The sequence below is a fragment of the Schistocerca nitens genome, chromosome 5 (genome assembly GCF_023898315.1).
Source record: "Schistocerca nitens isolate TAMUIC-IGC-003100 chromosome 5, iqSchNite1.1, whole genome shotgun sequence".
NCBI classification, from domain to species: Eukaryota; Metazoa; Arthropoda; class Insecta; order Orthoptera; family Acrididae; genus Schistocerca; species Schistocerca nitens.
The window spans coordinates 98416063-98436050 of record NC_064618.1 but is presented as its reverse complement, the minus strand read 5'-3'; the positions used below and the strand labels follow the sequence as shown (position 1 = coordinate 98436050).

General features: G+C 45.3%; 1 protein-coding gene across 2 annotated transcripts in view; it reads right to left on the bottom strand.

The window, feature by feature from the left end:
- Positions 1-19988, bottom strand: part of LOC126260076 (inositol 1,4,5-triphosphate receptor associated 2-like) — a 720512-nt gene that overhangs the window by 265882 nt on the left and 434642 nt on the right. The window contains exon 5 of one of the 2 annotated variants that reach the window (XM_049957280.1): positions 13710-13834. In XM_049957280.1, coding sequence (XP_049813237.1) covers positions 13710-13834 — 125 coding nt within the window. The remainder of the gene's footprint in view (positions 1-13709; positions 13835-19988) is intronic. The other variant, XM_049957281.1, reaches the window with a different exon arrangement.

The window sequence follows — 19988 nt, the reverse complement described above, 5'->3', positions numbered from 1 at the left end:
ATCGACTTGGTCTGCAGAATCAGTAGGGGAGCACATATGGAGCACTTACTGTTGTACCTCGGGTAGTCACAGCTGTACTTCGTGGACTAGGAAGCAGGGGACAATCAGGGTAGCTGAGCACACTACAGAATATCAATAGACGATGCTGTATTTGAATAATCAAACACATTTATGTACGTTCTGAGAAGCAGCCAGGTAGAACGTAAGCATTTCCAGTCTCTGAAGAAAGTCTTTTGTCAACTCGACAGTAAGCAATTTTTCTAGCTGCGCTGGTTCTAGGATGCCTAACTTACTAAGACGTCGGCAGCCGCTGTCCCGTGGAGCTGAACTTTCAAACGGAGGACACCATGACATCACTTTTAACATGTCAAAAAAAAAAAGCTCTTGAGTTTTTCTATGTGGGTTCAAATCCGTGTGACAATATGCCAAATAATACAGTTACAGAAAATCAGTGAAATCGTTTTTAATAACTTTGTACTGGACTTACCTTTAACGTAAGATTATACCGCTCAATACGACAGTATTTTAAATTATCAAATTCGGTAAATAATTATGTGAAATCGTCATTTTCTTCTGTTTTGCGTCGTTCCTTAATTGCTTCAAAATTCATGGAAGTATGTTCCGTCTATGCAACCAACCGAAGGCAGTTTCTTTATTTCCATATGCGTTTGGCTTTCATGTGCGAAGCATCTTCAGTGGCCTGTAATACAAGTTTCTTTTTCTACATATGATTAATATATTATGTGGTAGTTACAATATGTTATTATGTTACATTTTGCCATGTTGTTCTCTTCTCAGCTTTTGTAGCACAAATTTCGTGAGGTGAAATTATCGTTCGGTACTACTTACGATTTCCAACGCTGTTAGGACATGTGTGTGGTCCTGGAGATGTGTTCATTACTCTCCATGCTCATACTGGACGATTCCGAAGAAATTCATGCTTAATAGAATGTTATATTATGAACATCTTCAGTTATCAGCAGTTATTATGTAAGCGAAGTGTCGTAGCAAATGTGGGCGAAAAAACGCCGGAAATCGGCCAGTTGGAGCGTGGAGACTAATGCGCACAACTCCAGGACGACATACCATGTGCTATCACCGATGGAAATCGTAAGTAACACCGAACGATTTCACCCCACGAAAGTTGTGCTACAAAAGCTTATTCTAACCTGAAAAAGAAGAGAAAAACATGGTAAAATGTAACACAATAATATATTATAACTACCACGTAACGTATTTATCATATGCTTAAAAAGAAACACATATTACAGGCGACTGAAGGTGCTTTACAAATAAAAGATGCCAAACGCGCATGGCAATAAACAAACTGCCTTCAATTAGTTGTGATGTGTTGGCAGAAGAGCCAACACCGTGTTGCTAGAGGAGGCCGAAATGCACGCGTTTAAGCTCACGCAGACTGGCGTGAGGTCTGGAACAAGGTAAAGTAATTACAGTAGCCAAAAATAGTACATAGCTTCTGGAATACTTAACTTTAATCCATAATTGGAGAACATCGCTCTCGTTGATACATGAATTACAATCTCAATATAAACTGGTAATGGCGCCTTGCTAGGTGGTAGCAAATGACGTAGCTGAAGGCTATGCTAACTATCGTCTCGGCAAATGAGAGCGTATTTGTCAGTGATCCATCTCTGGCAAAGTCTGCTGTACAACTGGGGCGAGTGCTAGGAAGTCTCTCTAGACCTGCCGTGTGGCGGCGCTCGGTCTGCAATCACCGACAGTGGCGACACGCGGGTCCCACGTATACTACTGGACCGCGGCCGATTTAAAGGCTACCACCTAGCAAGTGTGGTGTCTGGCGGTGACACCACAAGTTGCATAGGCGGAACATATCTCCATGAATACGTGAAGTATGGTAATCAAGTTCTTGTTGCCCCTTGTTAGATAGGCAACTTGCAGCTGTGCCTGGGTGACCAGCGGACAAATGGTTCAAATGGCTCTGAGCACTACGGGACTTAACTGCTGAGGTCATCAGTCCCCTAGAGCTTAGATCTACTTAAACCTAGCTAACCTAAGGACATCACACACATCCATGCCCGAGGAAGGATTCGAACCTTCGACCGTAGCGGTCGCGCGGTTTCAGACTGAAGCGCCTAGAACCGCTCGGCCACTCCGGCCGGCCTACCAGCGGACAGTACGAGGCTTTAAAAAAGTAATACAAGCTGTTAGGCTTTGTAAATGTCGTTGTCTTTATTCATAGGAACCATCCTAGTAATCACCTTAAAATATCCTGGATTGATACTTTATACCTAAATCAAACGGCAAGACGCAGGTTATAAACCCGTTCTTCCCGAATGCAAATTCAGAGCTTCAGCAACTGCGCCAACTCGTTAGATTTTGATTCGACGCCATTCGCACGGTTTTAAGATTTGGTGCGCCAACACAGCGCTAGCAGTTTGCGGCTGTGTGGTGTGCGTACTGTAAGACCTTCGGTACACACACCATCAGATTATTTGACTTGTCGCTCTGCCGTTAGGTCAGACGATAGAAATGCCACTTGCACGCTTAGAGTAGCAGATTGACGGTGACCAACTTTAAACAGAACTTGATTAATTTTCACACACATTTATTAAAATAATAAAAAGCATAGAAATTACTTAACTTGATTCTGGATGCTGTTTACAACTGACAATCTGAAGTTCCTTTGGTCTTGGTACGTTAATCTTATTCTCACATATCTCTGATACTTGACAAAGTGTTTATTCATTTATCTTCATGGCTATGTACAGGAATATGGTAATCTTATTAGGCGCAGACTGAAACTTGACTATAGACTGGTACAGACTAATGTAGACTGGTACAGACTAATGCAGACTGGTACAGACTGGTGCAGACAAATGCAAACTAATACAGACTGGTATAGCCTAATGCAGACTGACTAATCGGAGGTCTTTACACTCGTTATAATACCTCGCGCATTCAGGTATCACTGCGCGAGTGTGATCCGCGAGGAGAAAAGGTTCTACGTTAGCAGAAATCTCATTGGCTGCGTTACATATTAATACGCGGATCGGTGGAAGCAGAATTTGGTCCGTCTCTAAGGCAGCGCCATGTCGTAGTGCGGAGACGGACGAGTGCTGCGCCTGCGCTGTTGTGCTTAGCGGGGCGCGCTCTAGTGGGAAAGTTGTGTACGCGCTGACTACACGGAAGTATGTACACAACAGGCTGGGTGCTCAAAAGCTGCGTTCTCTGGCGACATAAAGTGCGTACAATGTCGTAACACTCTTTTCTTTTTCGTGACAAGCAGCCACAAACTTACCTTCTACGTTTTCCTTTAAACAAGGTGCAGCGCTCGTGGCTCTGATGTCCTCATTCCGTCGAATTACGACATTGCGCACACAACTGGGAAACCGTAGCGCATAGTCCAGTCAATGAAGACCAAAAGACGTCGAATAGGGTAAAAAAAACTCGTGTAGTCGAAATTTTTGCACAGTGGTAGGAGGGACTGTTATGAACAACATATTGAAGATCACCACCAGTGGAGTGTGAGTGTGGAGAAGGTCACGTTCTTAAGTGTTTCTTGATTAAGTGGAAAACGCGTTTTCTAGCGAAAATGTTTCCCAGTACGAAATTACACTCCCCCTAGCAGTGTAGAACAGTGTGCAGAGATTTATGTAGATTCTGTGCACATGTGTTTCTTGCGTTAGTGTTAGTACTACATCACACCTGTATTCCATATAGTGTTAGCGCACTTTATGGAAAATAAACATCGCCTGCCATGTCCACGCACAGCGTCACAGTTGGTTCGTAAGACGCACTGCATAGGGTCAGTATAACTGTGTGAAACAGTCTGTAGCTGCTTCTTGCGACTTAGTGCGGTACATAGAGTGGAGAATCAGATGTTCACTCGTCAGTTTGCCACCTACAACCTTGGCCAACAGTACTGAGCACCCCAGCTAACTTTAACCGTTGTGAAAAATAAGAAAATTAAATAAATAGAAACAATTTGTTCTAATTTATAATTTTTATTAGTAACACAATAACAACTTGTTGTGGACCAACCTTGGCCCTTATTCTTTTAGGTACATAGTACACTAGCTTTTTACAGCCTTCGGCACTTCTGGCGTTTCACTCGAGGCGCAGGTGGTCTTTTAATTCTTCGTTCGACTTAATTGTGTGCTGCCTGACTTTGCGCTTAAAAAAAAGAAAGGTTCAGGTTCAGTGACTGGGCAGGCCAGTCCAGAAGCTCGATGTTATTTTCCCGAAGCCAGTCACTGTGCGGACGGATTTATGGCAAGTTGCGTTATCGTGCTGGAATTTAATGCGTCCATGTTTGTGGCAAAAAGGTTTTGAAAGAGGACAGTAAATAAGATTTTAGGACGTCTAGGTGCTATGCGGTATCCATGCGGCTTTCACATACTACCATTTGTCCCACTCCTGCAGCGCTCACGTAGCCCCAGATCATAGCGCTCCCTCCCCTATGTTACGGTGGATACCAAACACTCTGGGTTACATCCCTCGCCCATCCGGTGACGGACATGCGTCACATCCGGTGTACGAAACATCTGAAATGTGAATAAATACTGTAGGGAGTTCTTTCATGAGTTTTTAAATTAATACATTTTCTTTTCTACCCAAATCGGTATGTGTTGTTAGAGCATCAAGTTGACAAACTTACATGAATGTTGCTTCGTCAGACCACACGATATTTTACCAATCTTTTTCGGTGAACGCTTAGCTTTTACAGCCCAGTCATAACCTGTCTTTCCATTTTCGTCAGAGAGCTATAGCTTCTTTCTGGCTTTACAGCCTCTTAGACCAGCTTCCTGAAGTCGGCTATAAGTGGTGCGAGCAGATATTGTTTTGTTAAAACTTTCAGACAACTCAGTAGCGAGGTCTAAAATGTTTTTTCCTACTTTTTAACGACTCTCTTACTATCATTTAGTCTTCACGGTCTGTTCTGATCTGCTTGGTTCTGGGTCTAATAGCTTGCGACTCGGTCTTGGCGAATCGCTCAATAGGATACTGTACAGATCGGCGTGAACATTTCATAGTTTACGAAATCTCCAGATGCGATTTCCCCTGATGACGCAAAATCTTTATCTGTGCTCGTTTTTCTAAACTAAATTCGTTTCTTTCATACATAACGCGGCAGTAACACTATCATAGATCTAAACAGGAAAAAGACACTTGATTAGCGATATGCCTCCACAAGGATCGAATGTAGCGAACTGATTAGTACACAGAAAAATTTTCAAATGACAAATTTTACTAGACCGGATGTTTTATTAACGACTTTACGATGGACCATTGTTTTTTGCATTTTTCGATGCCGAAAACTACTATTTAAACGTTAGGATTTATTTACTGTTATGTATATGGCACACACGCCATGTTTCTAGGGTGCTCAATACTGGTGGCCAAGGGTGTATAAGGGAGGTCACTATTTAACCACAATCTGGCGACCCGCCTTACCTCCTTACCTCGCACTTGTACCCTCCACCCCAACCATCTCCACCCCCGTACAACCCCCCCGCCCCCCCCCCCCCCCGAGCACAATACGTCCCCCAATAGGGCTCGACTGCGCTTACATGTAGTACACTTAATATTTGTTCTTAACCCACTTCATAGTCCTCAGAGTCATTTGAACCACGAACGGCACCAGTGTAATGTCTTCAAATGGTTCAAATGGCTCTGAGCACTATGGGACTTAACATCTGAGGTCATGTCCCCTAGAACTTAGAACTACTTAAATCTAACTAAGCCAAGGACATCACACACATCCATGCCCGAGGCAGGATTCGAACCTGCGACCGTAGCAGTCGTGCAGTTCCGGACTGATGAGCCTAGAACCGCTGGGCCACAGCGGCCGGCTAATGTCCGCAATACGTTGCAAGTGTCAGTCGTCAGCAGAATAGTTTTCTGCATAGTTGTAAGTGCATTCCGGCGGAGCTAAGTCAAATACAACGACGGCAAATTGCTGGTGCTCATATGGCTTGCGCTTCCGTAATCAAGGCAGCCGAAGCGCTTCGTGTTTCAAGAGGAACCGTATCAGAGATTTATACCGAATACTGGGAAAACGGAAAACATTATCCGCTAAGTCACAACGCGGCCGAAAGCGTGCCTCGAGTGATCGTGACGGACCGTTATTGAAGAAGGTTTGTGAGGTAAAGTGAAATAACGACAGCTGCAAAAGCCACTGCAAAACTGAATGTCGCAGTCGTGAACCCTGTCTACACCGTAACAACACGAAAGGAACTCCATAGCAAGGGAATTGCACAGCGAACTGAATTCCAAAACCATTCACTAGTGTTGTTAACACCCGTAACAGGGAAACGCACTGCCGCAGCCACAAAACTTGAATTATGGGGCGGTGGGTAGGATGATTCTTGTTTCACATAGTTTCCAACGTCTGGCCGAGTTTACGTCTCAAGAGTGAAACATGGCGGGGTTTCGGAGATGATTTGGGTATCCATAACGTAGTATTCCATAAACCCCATGGTTATTCTCAACGTCGCATTACTGCCAAGGGGAATCGCGAGACCGCTACGGTCGCAGGTTCAAATCCTGCCTCGGGCATGGATGTGTGTGATGTCCTTAGGTTGGTTAGGTTTAACTAGTTCTAAGTTCTAGGGGACTAATGACCTCAGCAGTTGAGTCCCACAGTGCTCAGAGCCATTTAAACCATTTGAAATGCCAAGGGTTATGTGACTATTTCCGCTGACCATGTGCACCCCATATACACTACTGGCCATTAAAATTGCTACGCCACGAAGATGACGTGCTACAGAAGCGAAATTTAACCGACAGGAAGAAGATGCTGTGATATGGAAATGATTAGCTTTTCAGAACATTCACACAAGATTGGCGCCGATGGTGACACCTACAACGTGCTGACATGAGGAAAGTTTCCAACCGATTTCTCATACACAAACAGCAGTTGACTGGCGTTGCCTGGTGAAACGTTGTTGTGGTGCCTCGTGTAAGGAGGAGAAATGCGTACCATCACGTTTCCGACTTTGATGTCGCATTGTAGCCTATCGCGATTCAGTTTATCATATCGCGATATTGCTGCTCGCGTTGATCGAGATCCAATGACGGTTAGCAGAATATGGAATCGGTGGGTTCAGGAGGGTAATACGGAACGCCGTGATGGATCCCAACGGCCTCGTATCACTAGCAGTCGAGATGACAGGCATTTTATCCGCACGGCTGTAACGGATCGTGCAGCCACGGCTCAATCCCTGAGTCAACAGATGGGGACGTTTGCAAGACAACAACCATCTGCACGAACAGTTCGACGACGTTTGCAGCAACATGGACTATCAGCTCGGAGACCATGGCTGCGGTTACCCTTGACGCTGCATCACAGACTGGAGCACCTGCGATGGTGTACTCAACGACGAACCTGGGTGCACGAATGGCAAAACGTCATTTTATCCGATGAACAGGTTCTGTTTGTAGCATCATGCTGGTCGCATCCGTGTTTGGCGACATCGCGGTGAACGCACACTGGAAGCCTGTATTCGTCATCGCCATACTGCCGTATCACCCGGCGTGATGGTATGGGGTGCCATTGGTTACACGTCTCGGTCACCTCTTGTTCCCATTGACGGCACTTTGAACAGTGGATGTTACGTTGCAGATGTGTTACGAGCCGTGGCTCTACCCTTCATTCGACCCCTGCGAACCCCTACATTTTAGCAGGGTGATGCACGACCGCGTGTTGCAGGTCCTGTACGGGCCTTTCAGGATACAGAAAACGTTCGACTGCTGCCCTGGCCAGCACATTCTGCAGATCTCTCACCAACTGAAAACATTTGGTCAATGGTGGCCGAGCAACTGGCTCGTCACAATACCCCAGTCACTACTCTAGATGAACTGTGGTATCGTGTTGCAGCACGAGCAGCTGTACCCGTACACGCCATCCAAACTCTGTTTGACTCAATGCCCAGGCGTATCAAGGCCGTTATTACGGCCAGAGGTGGTCGTTCTGCGTAGTGATTTCTCAGGATCTATGCACCCAAACTGCGTGAAAATGTAATCACATGTCAGTTCCAGCATAATACACTCCTGGAAATTGAAATAAGAACACCGTGAATTCATTGTCCCAGGAAGGGGAAACTTTATTGACACATTCCTGGGGTTAGATACATCACATGATCACACTGACAGAACCACAGGCACATAGACACAGGCAACAGAGCATGCACAATGTCGGCACTAGTACAGTGTATATCCACCTTTCGCAGCAATGCAGGCTGCTATTCTCCCATGGAGACGATCGTAGAGATGCTGGATGTAGTCCTGTGGAACGGCTTGCCATGCCATTTCCACCTGGCGCCTCAGTTGGACCAGCGTTCGTGCTGGACGTGCAGACCACGTGAGACGACGCTTCATCCAGTCCCAAACATGCTCAATGGGGGACAGATCCGGAGATCAACCCGGCCAGGGTAGTTGACTTACACCTTCTAGAGCACGTTGGGTGGCACGGGATACATGCGGACGTGCATTGTCCTGTTGGAACAGCAAGTTCCCTTGCCGGTCTAGGAATGGTAGAACGATGGGTTCGATGACGGTTTGGATGTACCGTGCACTATTCAGTGTCCCCTCGACGATCACCAGTGGTGTACGGCCAGTGTAGGAGATCGCTCCCCACACCATGATGCCGGGTGTTGGCCCTGTGTGCCTCGGTCGTATGCAGTCCTGATTGTGGCGCTCACCTGCACGGCGCCAAACACGCATACGACCATCATTGGCACCAAGGCAGAAGCGACTCTCATCGCTGAAGACGACACGTCTCCATTCGTCCCTCCATTCACGCCTGTCGCGACACCACTGGAGCCCGCATCTCGTGGTCGTGCGGTAGCGTTCTCGCTTCCCACGCCCGGGTTCCCGGGTTCGATTCCCGGCGGGGTCAGGGATTTTCTCTGCCTCGTGATGGCTAGGTGTTGTGTGCTGTCCTTAGGTTAGTTAGGTTTAAGTAGTTCTAAGTTCTAGGGGACTTATGACCACAGCAGTTGAGTCCCATAGTGCTCAGAGCCATTTTTTGACACCACTGGAGGCGGGCTGCACGATGTTGGGGCGTGAGCGGAAGACGGCCTAACGGTGTGCGGGACTGTAGCCCAGCTTCATGGAGACGGTTGCGAATGGTCCTCGCCGATACCCCAGGAGCAACAGTGTCCCTAATTTGCTGGGAAGTGGCGGTGCGGTCCCCTACGGCACTGCGTAGGATCCTACGGTCTTGGCGTGCATCCGTGCGTCGCTGCGGTCCGGTCCCAGGTCGACGGGCACGTGCACCTTCCGCCGACCACTGGCGACAACATCGATGTACTGTGGAGACCTCACGCCCCACGTGTTGAGCAATTCGGCGGTACGTCCACCCGGCCTCCCGCATGCCCACTATACGCCCTCGCTCAAAGTCCATCAACTGCACATACGGTTCACGTCCACGCTGTCGCGGCATGCTACCAGTGTTAAAGACTGCGATGGAGCTCCGTATGCCACGGCAAACTGGCTGACACTGACGGCGGCGGTGCACAAATGCTGCGCAGCTAGCGCCATTCGACGGCCAACACCGCGGTTCCTGGTGTGTCCGCTGTGCCGTGCGTGTGATCATTGCTTGTACAGCCCTCTCGCAGTGTCCGGAGCAAGTATGGTGGGTCTGACACATCGGTGTCAATGTGTTCTTTTTTCCATTTCCAGGAGTGTATATTTGCCCAATGAATACCCGTTTATCATCTGCATTTCTTCTTGGTGTAGCAATTTTAATGGCCAGTCGTGTATAAAGTTTGTTTCGCAGTGGTGATGATACGCTCCAAGACGACAAGGCTCCTGTCCACACAACTCGCACCGTCCTGTACTGCTTTTGTGAGCACAAGGATGAAATTTCGTATCTAACCTGGCCACCATATTCACTCGATCTCATTATTATTGAGCCATTGTGTTCCACTTTGGACAGGTGAGGAGAGTGTGTGATCGCCATCCACTTCCATCATCGTTACCTGAACTTGCCACTACGAACGGTATAACTTTCCTTGAGAACTGTAGATGACCTGTATTTTGTCCATTCCGAGGCCGCCGGAATATATATTTTTTTTTTATGCCAACGGTTTTTGGGCCTGACAATGTATTGAGTTTTTGGTGTTTTCATATTTTTATCCATGCGCTGTACCACAAAGGCCTAATTATGGTTATCATACCAGTAAGAGGTTCGTTGTGTTCTGATTAACCTCTAGACAACGTGTAATAAAGGCGTTAAGTCGAACTGGTAATTTACGACACTGTACGACCGTATATTTGCCAACTGGCTTGCCGCAGCTGTAAAACCGGTTTCCGTCAGATCGCCGAACTTAAGCCCCGTCGGGCTCGGCTAGCACTCGGATTTGGTCACCGTCCGGGTCTGCCGAATGCCGTTTGCAAGCGGGCTGCTCTCAGGCCTTCTGAGGTCAATTGAGGAGCTATTTGATTGAGAAGTAGCGGCACCGGTCACGAAAACTAACAACGGCCGGGAGAGCTGTGTGCTGACCACATGCTAATCCGTATCTGCATTCGGTGACGCCTAAGGATGACACGGCGGCCGGTCGCTACCGTTGGGACTTCAAGGCCTGTTCGGACGGTATTTGTTATGACCGTGTATTTACGAGAGATGTGCTAAATATATTCTGTACTGTCAATCAGTCAGTTGAATGTGCACATACTTCGAAAAATTTTCACCTGCGGATGAAATTTGTCTTCGTCAGTTTTGTGTCATTACCTTCGCACTGTACAGACCTCCAAACGACTGTCTTGAACTAGACAGAACAGGAAAGTGTACTACTAATACTTGTGGCGCTCAAAGTATCCGGCATTAATATTTTAGTTTCCCTAAGGATCCACAAAGCCGGGCGATGTGGCCGAGCGGTTCCAGGCGCTTCAGTCTGGAACTGCGAGACCGCTAAGGTCGCCGGTTCGAACCCTGTCTCGGGCATGGATGTATGTAAAGTCCTTAGGTTAGTTAGGTGTAAGTAGTTCTAGGGGACTGTTGACCTCAGATGTTAAGTCCCATAGAGCTCAGAGCCATTTGAACCATTTGATGAAGGAAGATGGAACATATTGTAAGTATTTTCTGCTCCTCATCGTTCCAAATCCCGTTCTTTTCATTCTCTCGTACTTGAAAGCTGTTTCGCATTGCTGCCGTAGCATCTGTACCTATTATAAATTGAAGTCACTCCCTGTGGTTTTTTTTTCTGGTGTGCCGTCTAATCACAGAAACAGTCTGCAAGGATTTTGATACGGTTTTCATTAATAGATACATGGGTTCTCAAGGATGGTATGTGCGTATAATTTATTACCGATATGCCAGATAAGTCGTCAGGCCGTAGCATACTTAGTGCTACACAAGCGAAGCCGGGGCCGTTTGCTACTAATTTGTAAAAACAGAGACGCATCAACATGATAAACCGTACTGTAAAAAGTTAAATATAGCGGTGCCTATTCCTCTGCGACATCTGTGCCGTGGTATTTGTCGCAAACAAGCGGAATGGCCTTGCATTTGTGTCCATTCCAGATATGGAAAGCAAATCAACAAAATAACAGTGAAGTTTGTGAACAAAATGCGAATTCAAAACGTCGAGGGTCCTTACGGGCAAACGACTAAAAACTGATTTCACAGATATTTCTAAGCCATTCTCTTCTTCTGCGATCTATTAAGGTTTTCAAGCCAGTTGTTTTTAAACTACAAAGAATAACGTTTTGTTCACAAATCAAACGCAGTACGTTGCCGGCCACTATGTACGTACAGATTACAATAAATATGAGCTGCTGAATGATCGTTCGTAATAATTATTACGCTATTACAATTCTTCGAAGGTTTTTCCCCCTAACAGATCAGTTCGATGCGGTATATATTTTGGGTTTGTTGAACAAGCTGCAATTATTTTCATCACATGACTCATTCCTAATCGTACATACGATATTTAACAGAAAATTCCTGTTTCATTGGTATTATTGGAATACTGTAGTCAGTATTACAAGGTAAAGTAGACAGTTTTTACTAGCTTATTTTACAGCACTATAGTAGTGGTTCAAATCAAATGGCTCTGAGCACTATGGGACTTAACTTCTGAGGTCATCAGCCCCCTAGAACTTAGAACTACTTAAACCTAACTAAACTAAGGATATCACACACATCCATGTCCGAGGCAGGATTCGAACCTGCGACCGTAGCGGTGGCGCGATTCCAGACTGTAGCGCCTAGAGCCGCTCGGCCACCCCGGCCGGCTATAGTAGTGGTGCTGAACCCTATAGCTGTAATGCTAAGTAATTTGAATAACACTGTAGTGAGCAGACAAGACCCACATTAAGGAAATTCTATACAGGGAGTCATTCCGTGTCGGATACTGAGGTAGTTTTTCCCTAATCCCGTAAGTACAGGGTGACAATTATTGAACTACATGAAATAAAATCGCCATGACTTCTGAACAGTTTGCATTAGGACTTTCAAACTGCACGGTTTACAGGGAGTCATTCCGTGTCGGATACTGAGGTAGTTTTTCCCTAATCCCGTAAGTACAGGGTGACAATTATTGAACTACATGAAATAAAATCGCCATGACTTCTGAACAGTTTGCATTAGGACTTTCAAACTGCACGGTTTACAGGGAGTCATTCCGTGTCGGATACTGAGGTAGTTTTTCCCTAATCCCGTAAGTACAGGGTGACAATTATTGAACTACATGAAATAAAATCGCCATGACTTCTGAACAGTTTGCATTAGGACTTTCAAACTGCACGGTTGGGCGCGGGGCATGATGGGAATTGGACTGCGCATTTTGGTTTGGTTTAGCGCCGATGTCCATTTTCATTTGGATTGGTTCGTCAATAAGCAAAATTGGCGCATTTGGGGGACTGAGAATCCGCATTTGGCGATCGAGAAGTCTCTTCACGCTCAACGGGTGACTGTGTGGTGTGCAGTGTCCACTCACGGAATAATTGGTGCGTTGTTCCTTGACGGCACGGAGACCATCGACCGGTACGTGAAGGTTTTGGAAGATGATTTCATCCCCATTCTCCAAAGTGATCCTGATTTCGACAAGATGTGGTTCATGCAAGACGAAGCTCGACCCCATCGATGCAGGACAGTGTGTGATGTCCTGTAGGAGCACTTTGAGGACTGCATTCTGGCTCTGGGGTACCCAGAGACCGTTGGCATGGGCCACGATTGGCCGCCATATTCTCCGGATCTGAACATATGCGAGTCCTTTTTGTGGGCCCATATTATAGACAAGGTGTACAGCAATAACCTCAAAACTATTGCTGATCTGGAAACAGCCATTCAGGAGATCATCAACAACATCGATGTTCCGACACTTCCGCGGGTCATGCAGAATTCCGCTATTCATCTGCGCCACATCATCGCCAATGATGCCAGGCATATCGAACACGTCATAATCTAAATTCTAATATCTGTAGTGACGTTTACATGTTGAATAAAGTGTGAACACGCAGTAGTTTGTAACGAATTTACGTCTTTTTCCATATAGTTCAATAATTGTCACCCTAAATACACGTCAAGCTCATTTTTAACGAAACTCTTGGCTTGGTTGTTCAGCGAAGAGAAGTCGCAAATTTTGTATACCTCTGCAACTAAATCGTCAAGTTCAGTTGATGCTTTTTTCTTAGGTGTCAAGATCTGGCTCACAGCAAGAGCTGTGACGCCTCCATGACGGATAAGAGTGACGTGCTAACGGTAAGTGTCCTGTACTCACCGGAGCTCGGCTAGCAGCTCAGGCGGTAGGTGGGGGAAGAACACGCCGGCTGGAGCCTCCAGCGAGGGCCGGCGGGGTGGTGGTGCGGCTCCTGGAGCCTCCTGCTGAGGCGCCTCTCCTTGCTGCTGGAACAGACAGATCCACTCAGTGTCAGCAACCAGATTCTCTGTCCCACATTCGCTGCTTCATTATAATAATTACCGCGGTAAACAACATTTGTATCTTGTCTGTAATGTGGTTTGCACCACGTGCCATCGTTCCTTTGCCCTAGAATGAAAAATATTCATTCTTAAACTCCACCTTTGATCTTCTTCTTGGTCTTCGCTTAATGTTCCATCTTCACTGAAGCCTTCTGTTGCTCGGTCTTTCTACAACTCATCTTCCTATTGGTTTATAACTACACTGACGGAAAAAATCGCAACACCAAGAAGGAGTTGTGCAACATAAAAAGAAGTTGGTAGGCGTGTTTCTATATCTGAAAGATGATGTCTATTGAAACATCGCGCCACACGCATTGCAGTGCAAATCAGGTTTTCCTTTAAATACACCCTGTAACGGTCGTGAGCGTTAGTTACCTTTGACATTTGACATGGTGAATTGATATTAGTCAAAAATGCCTTTCAAGCTACGAAGAAGCCATACTCAACAACTACTGAGTTTGAACGAGGTCTTGTAACAGGGTTGCGAGAAGCTGAATGTTCCTTCTGCGATACTGCAGAAAGATTTAATAATTGGCAACCAATGCTGTACAATAGCAATAAAGTCATGAGATGTTCAGTTGATTCTTTTATTAGAACATGCTACGCGTTTCGGGATTACACCCATCTTCAGACATCACAACCAGGCGTTCAGCCTTGACAACTCAAATAATGTGTCGAATAACATATGACTGCGACACAAGTACTCTGCTCTGCTTCATGACTGCTTGTGTCGCAGTCATATGTTATTCGACTCTTTCTTTGAGTTGTCAAGGCTGTACGCCTGGTTGGTTAGGAAGGAGTTGAAGTTTGTGATGTCTGAAGATGGGTGTAATCCCGAAACGCGTAACATGTTCTAATAAAAGAGTTAATTGAACATCTCATGACTTTATAGCGATTGTACAGCATTGGTTGCCAGTTATGAACATAAAAATGATCGCAGGCCTCAGACGGGATTTTATGTCCTGTACATCACTACAGAAAGACTTGGCAGGAATGTAGTCGCTAATGTTACTGCTGGCAGAGGTGGTCACGGGAATGTACGGTCGCAAGAAGAGCGAGGTCAGAATGGCCACGTGGTATTGCCGAGAGAGAAGACCATCGTGTTCGACGTATGGCTCAGGCACATCGTATTCCATCTATAGCAGCACTTTGAGCAGCCGTCTGGACCGCAGTGACACAACAAACTGTTACAAATCGGTTACTTCAAGCACAGCTCCGAGCCACACGCCCCGTAGCGTGCATTTCACTGACCCCAGAACGCCGCCATTTGTGACTTCAGTTGTGTCAAGAGAGAGATCATTGGAGAGCAGGATGGAGGTCTGTTGTGTTTTCTGATGAAAGCTTTTTCTACCTCGGTGCCAATGAGACCAGTTAGGAGACCAGTTGAGGCCCTGCAACCCTGCAACCAACTTATCTGCATGTTAGACACACTGGACTTACACCTGCAGTTATGATCTGGGGTGCGATTTTGTATGACATCAGCACACCCGTGACTATCCCATGCACCCTGACTGCAAATATGTACGTCATTCTGGTGATTCGAACTGTAGTACTATCATACATGAACAGCATTTTAGGGGGTGTTTTCCAACAGGATAACGCTCGTCCACACACCACTGTTGTAACGCAACATGTTCTGCAGGTTGACTACATGTTGGCTTGACCTGCTCGATCACCAGGTCTGTCTCTAATCGAGCACATATGGGACATCATCGGACGACAACTCTAGCGTCATCCACAAACAGCATTAACCGTCGCTGTATTGACCGACCAACTACAACAGGCATGGAACGCCATCCCACAAACTGGCCTATGGCACCTGTAAAACACAATGCATGCATGTTTGCATGCCTGAATTCAACATTCTGGTGGTTACACGGGTTATTAATGAACCAGCGTTTCACATTTGCTGTGGCTAATTCTGCGCGTACACTGAAATATGTTACCTAGACAAATGTATTCTCTAAAATGCATTGCTCTACATTAATTATTTTTTGATATTGCGTTTTTTTCCATCATTTTAATTTCTTCTTTAATCAATTTGTCTTTCACCGTCTGCTGATACGTTGTTTCCATTTTATCCAGTCTTGGTCTATTTTTTAATATACACAGTATATGTATTAATTTCTTCTCGTGTAATGTTGTTTTTCATTTGATGCCTGACATCCTTCAACTGTCCTTAAAAATTTCATGTCCACCTACTACAGTCCTCTTTTGTATTACTTATTGTCCATGACTTCCTTCCATGTACGGTGTATGAAAACATGTATCAGAAACTTAAGGAGTTCATTCTTGACGCCAAGAAATTAGAAAATGTTATTAGTGAATGTGGGTTCGAGATTCCTTCGTTAGGGAGACGGCACAAAAATGACACGTTTACAAAATATATTTACATTTACAGAAACTGCTCAAAGTGAGCACCGCCTGCTGCTTCCAAGCATCTCCTGAGACTGCGTTCTGTACTTTGCTGTACGTTGCGGAAAACTTCTGGTGTGTTCCATCTTTGGTTAAATCCATTTGTAATACGGTCCCTCAGAACATCACCATTGGTAACGGGTGTTGATTGCACTGAGGATTTTAAATGGCCCAAAGAAAAAGAAATGTCATTGCATTCAAATCTGGCGTTCGGGCAGGATCCCCCTCGACCAGTCCACCTGTGTGCGAACTCTTCATCGAGATACTGGCGAACTATCCGTGTAAAGGGAGTTGCAGTATCAACGGTCAGGAACTACGTCCGCTGGATGACGTCTAGAGATAGACCAACAAGTAAGTGAAACCACTCTTGTCCGAGACACTATAGCTACGTCTGTCCAGCAAGATGTTCCGGGAGGAATCAGAGGCCAATGAGCTGATAACCCATAGATATATGAGTGGCTCGAAGACTTTTTGACTAATAGAACCCAGTACGTTGTCCTCGGTGGCGAGTGTTCCTCGGAGACAAGAGTGTTCTCAGGAGTGCACCAGGGAAGAGCGACAGGACCACTCTTATGCACTGTACATATCAGTGATCTAGCGGACAGGGTGAACAGCTGTTTACTGATGACGCTGTCGTGTACGGGAAGGTGTCGTCCTTGAGTGAATGTAGGGGGATGAAAAATACTTACACAGAATTTCTAGTTGGTGTAATGAGTGCCAGCCTGGTCTAAACGTAGAAAAATGTAAGTTAATTCTTGTAATGTCTCTTGCAGCGGTCTCTCCGCGATATTTTTAGAAATTTTATAAATTATATAACTCAGTACATATCTCGAAATATCTCTTCTTATCTTACCGATTATCAATGCAAAGTAGTTTCAAGCCCAATTATTCCTTGGAGCGTCCATTTACTCCATGGAATAGCTTCTCTGCTATCTATGTTTTCTCTTATGAAAAGAATAGGGACTTCTTGCCGATTAGTCGTGAAAGAAGGATGTATAGGTATGTATTGTTGAGCTAGTCGCCATCTTGATGAGATTCTGTATGAGAAGGAATTTAATACATGAACTAAACTAAAGTAAGTGTGTTCGCGTATTATTTAACGGATTATTATTATTGACAGTGTCTGCTTACTACGCTGTGTTGCACGGGATCAGTGGGGAACGTCTGATTTACACTGGACGAACCTGCCGTTTTGTATGCTCAAGATATCCAGTTTATTACGTCAAATAAATGGGCTAACACGGTCTTACCAGCGGATCTCCGGTCTTCCCCATGTGATCACCGAAAGTTAATAATTATTACAAATGTTTCCAGGAGATCGACTGACAATTTTCGTCGCACCGAGACTTCGAAATTGCTTCACTGCCTTATGGAATTTAAGTTAAGCTTAATTTAATCAGGATAGAACAGTATTGAACTGTGTGAATGTGATAAGCCTGCTTTGTCAATGAAAATTCCCTTAATATACGCATGTTATTACTATCCTGATCAGTGAAGCTAAATCAGGTCGGTGTGAGAGAGGTTTTTTAAATTTTAGAAATGTTAAATTCTGATTAGTAAATATCTAGATGTATCACTGTAAAGCCATATAAAATGGAATGGGCACATCAGGTTGGTAGTTGGGAAGGCGAATACTCAACTTCGTTCTATTGGGAGAATTGTGGGATAATGTAATTAATTTGTAAAAGAGACGTTGTTTACAATTCTAGTGCGACCAGTTCTTGAGTACTGCTCGAGTGTTTGGGACGCCTACCAGATCGGATTAAAGAAACAAATCGCAAAAGTTCAGAGGGGCGCTGCTAGATTTGTTACCGGAAAGTTCGAAGAGCGCGCAAGTATTACAGAGATGCTTTGTGAACTGAAATGGGAATCCATGGAGGTAAGACGACGCTCTTTTTGCGACTGCGGAAATGTAGAGAGCCGGTATTTGAGGCCCACTGCAGATCGGTCTTAGCCACCAACGTACAGTACATTTCTCGTAAGGGCCACGAAGATAAGGTGAGAGGAACTAGGGCTTTTTCGGAGGCTTATAGACAGTCGTTTTCCCCTCACTCTTTTTGCCAGTGGCACGGGAAAGGAAATGACTAGTATATATGTAGATGCAGATGTAGATTCCATCACATGCGTTGAGGATGAACCTCAGTTGGCGTCTGTCTTGTCGCACTTCATGAGGTTTTTCACACTCTCAGACGTGATTGTTATGATAATTGACGATCCCATCACGTGAAATGTTAGGCCTTACCAGTGAATAAGGTACAAGGCAATAACTGCAGAAACACAGCTCGCTACCCTAACATGCGGTGACGGGAAGTTATTCTTGGCTGAAAGTCTACGTCACGTAATCCTTGCACCCGTTGAAGGTGAAACGGGAACAGATGATTTCCATGCAGAATGCTCCAGATCGTCATGTGATTAACGCTTTCCCTCCTCGCAATTCTCCCTCTACTAGTTTGTCTACTTTCATCCACAGTGCGAAGACCCCGTTCTTCAAGTTAAGTACATCGCAACTCTCTTCTCGAACGAACCTCTCTCGCGAGTAGTGCAAACGTCTTTCTCAAGATGACTGTCTCCCAGAATAACGTTCAGCGTAAAGTTGACGTGCTGCGTCCTCTTTTCACATCTGCTATCCCTTAAACGCAGCGCATACCGTCATCTTGGACACTGAAGAGGTCGTTGCGACATGTCGTAACTGAACTTACTTTATAACAGAACAAGAGACAATCCGATAAAACAAAACAAGTAACATGAGCAACTGTAATAAGAATCTCAGCAAAAATAAGCGTCTGGTGTAAATTACACAACCAGGAGTAGTTAGAGGAAATTCGTTTCACACCTCTCTCACAAAGGATTTTCGGATCCATGTTCATAAGAAATTTCTGTAATCTTTTGATGTGAAGAGCATATCCCCAAGGTTTGTGACACATGTTTCTAAGTACCCTGCCTTACAGAACAGAGGTAGGCATCACTTTGTAAAAATTTCACTTTGCATCCTCCCTTCTCTTGTCACCAAATGTTCTGTGTATTGTTGCACATACCATTTGAAACTCGTTCAATTTATTATTGACATCGTTTTCATGTTCACAGCTGATATTGCAGCCTAACAGCTGAAAATGTAACACCTATTCTAATGATGTTCCTCTAGCACTGTTTTGGATCGAACTGGGAGTTACCCTTCGAAAAGCCACTACTTTGGTCTCTTCACTGATAGTTTTAGATAATGGTTCTAGCATACACTGGCGTCCAGAATTAAAGCAACAAACTGCTGTTTCCCGTCCTGTGTCTAATTCACGATATAATCACACAAACTGCCAACAGACGTCAGTGCGATCGTTTTCTACACGGAACATGCAATTCCGATCTACGGACAACCAGGGCACGTATTAAGCGGGACATTGTTTGCCTGGTAGTCTCACATCCACAATCGCTGTGTACACAGTCACAGACGGTGCAGTATGGCACGTAGAAGACGCCTACAGAATCTCTGCTGTGGAGGGCTGTAGGAGGAGCGGAAGCAGGAGAGTCGCTAACTAATGTGGCCCGGTGGCTTAATGTGAATCGTTGTGTTGTTTCTCGGATGAGGCGACAGTTTACAGAGACCCGAACTGTATCCACGAAACCAGGACACAGCCGACTACGTGTGAGATGAGAAACAGTGGACTGTTAT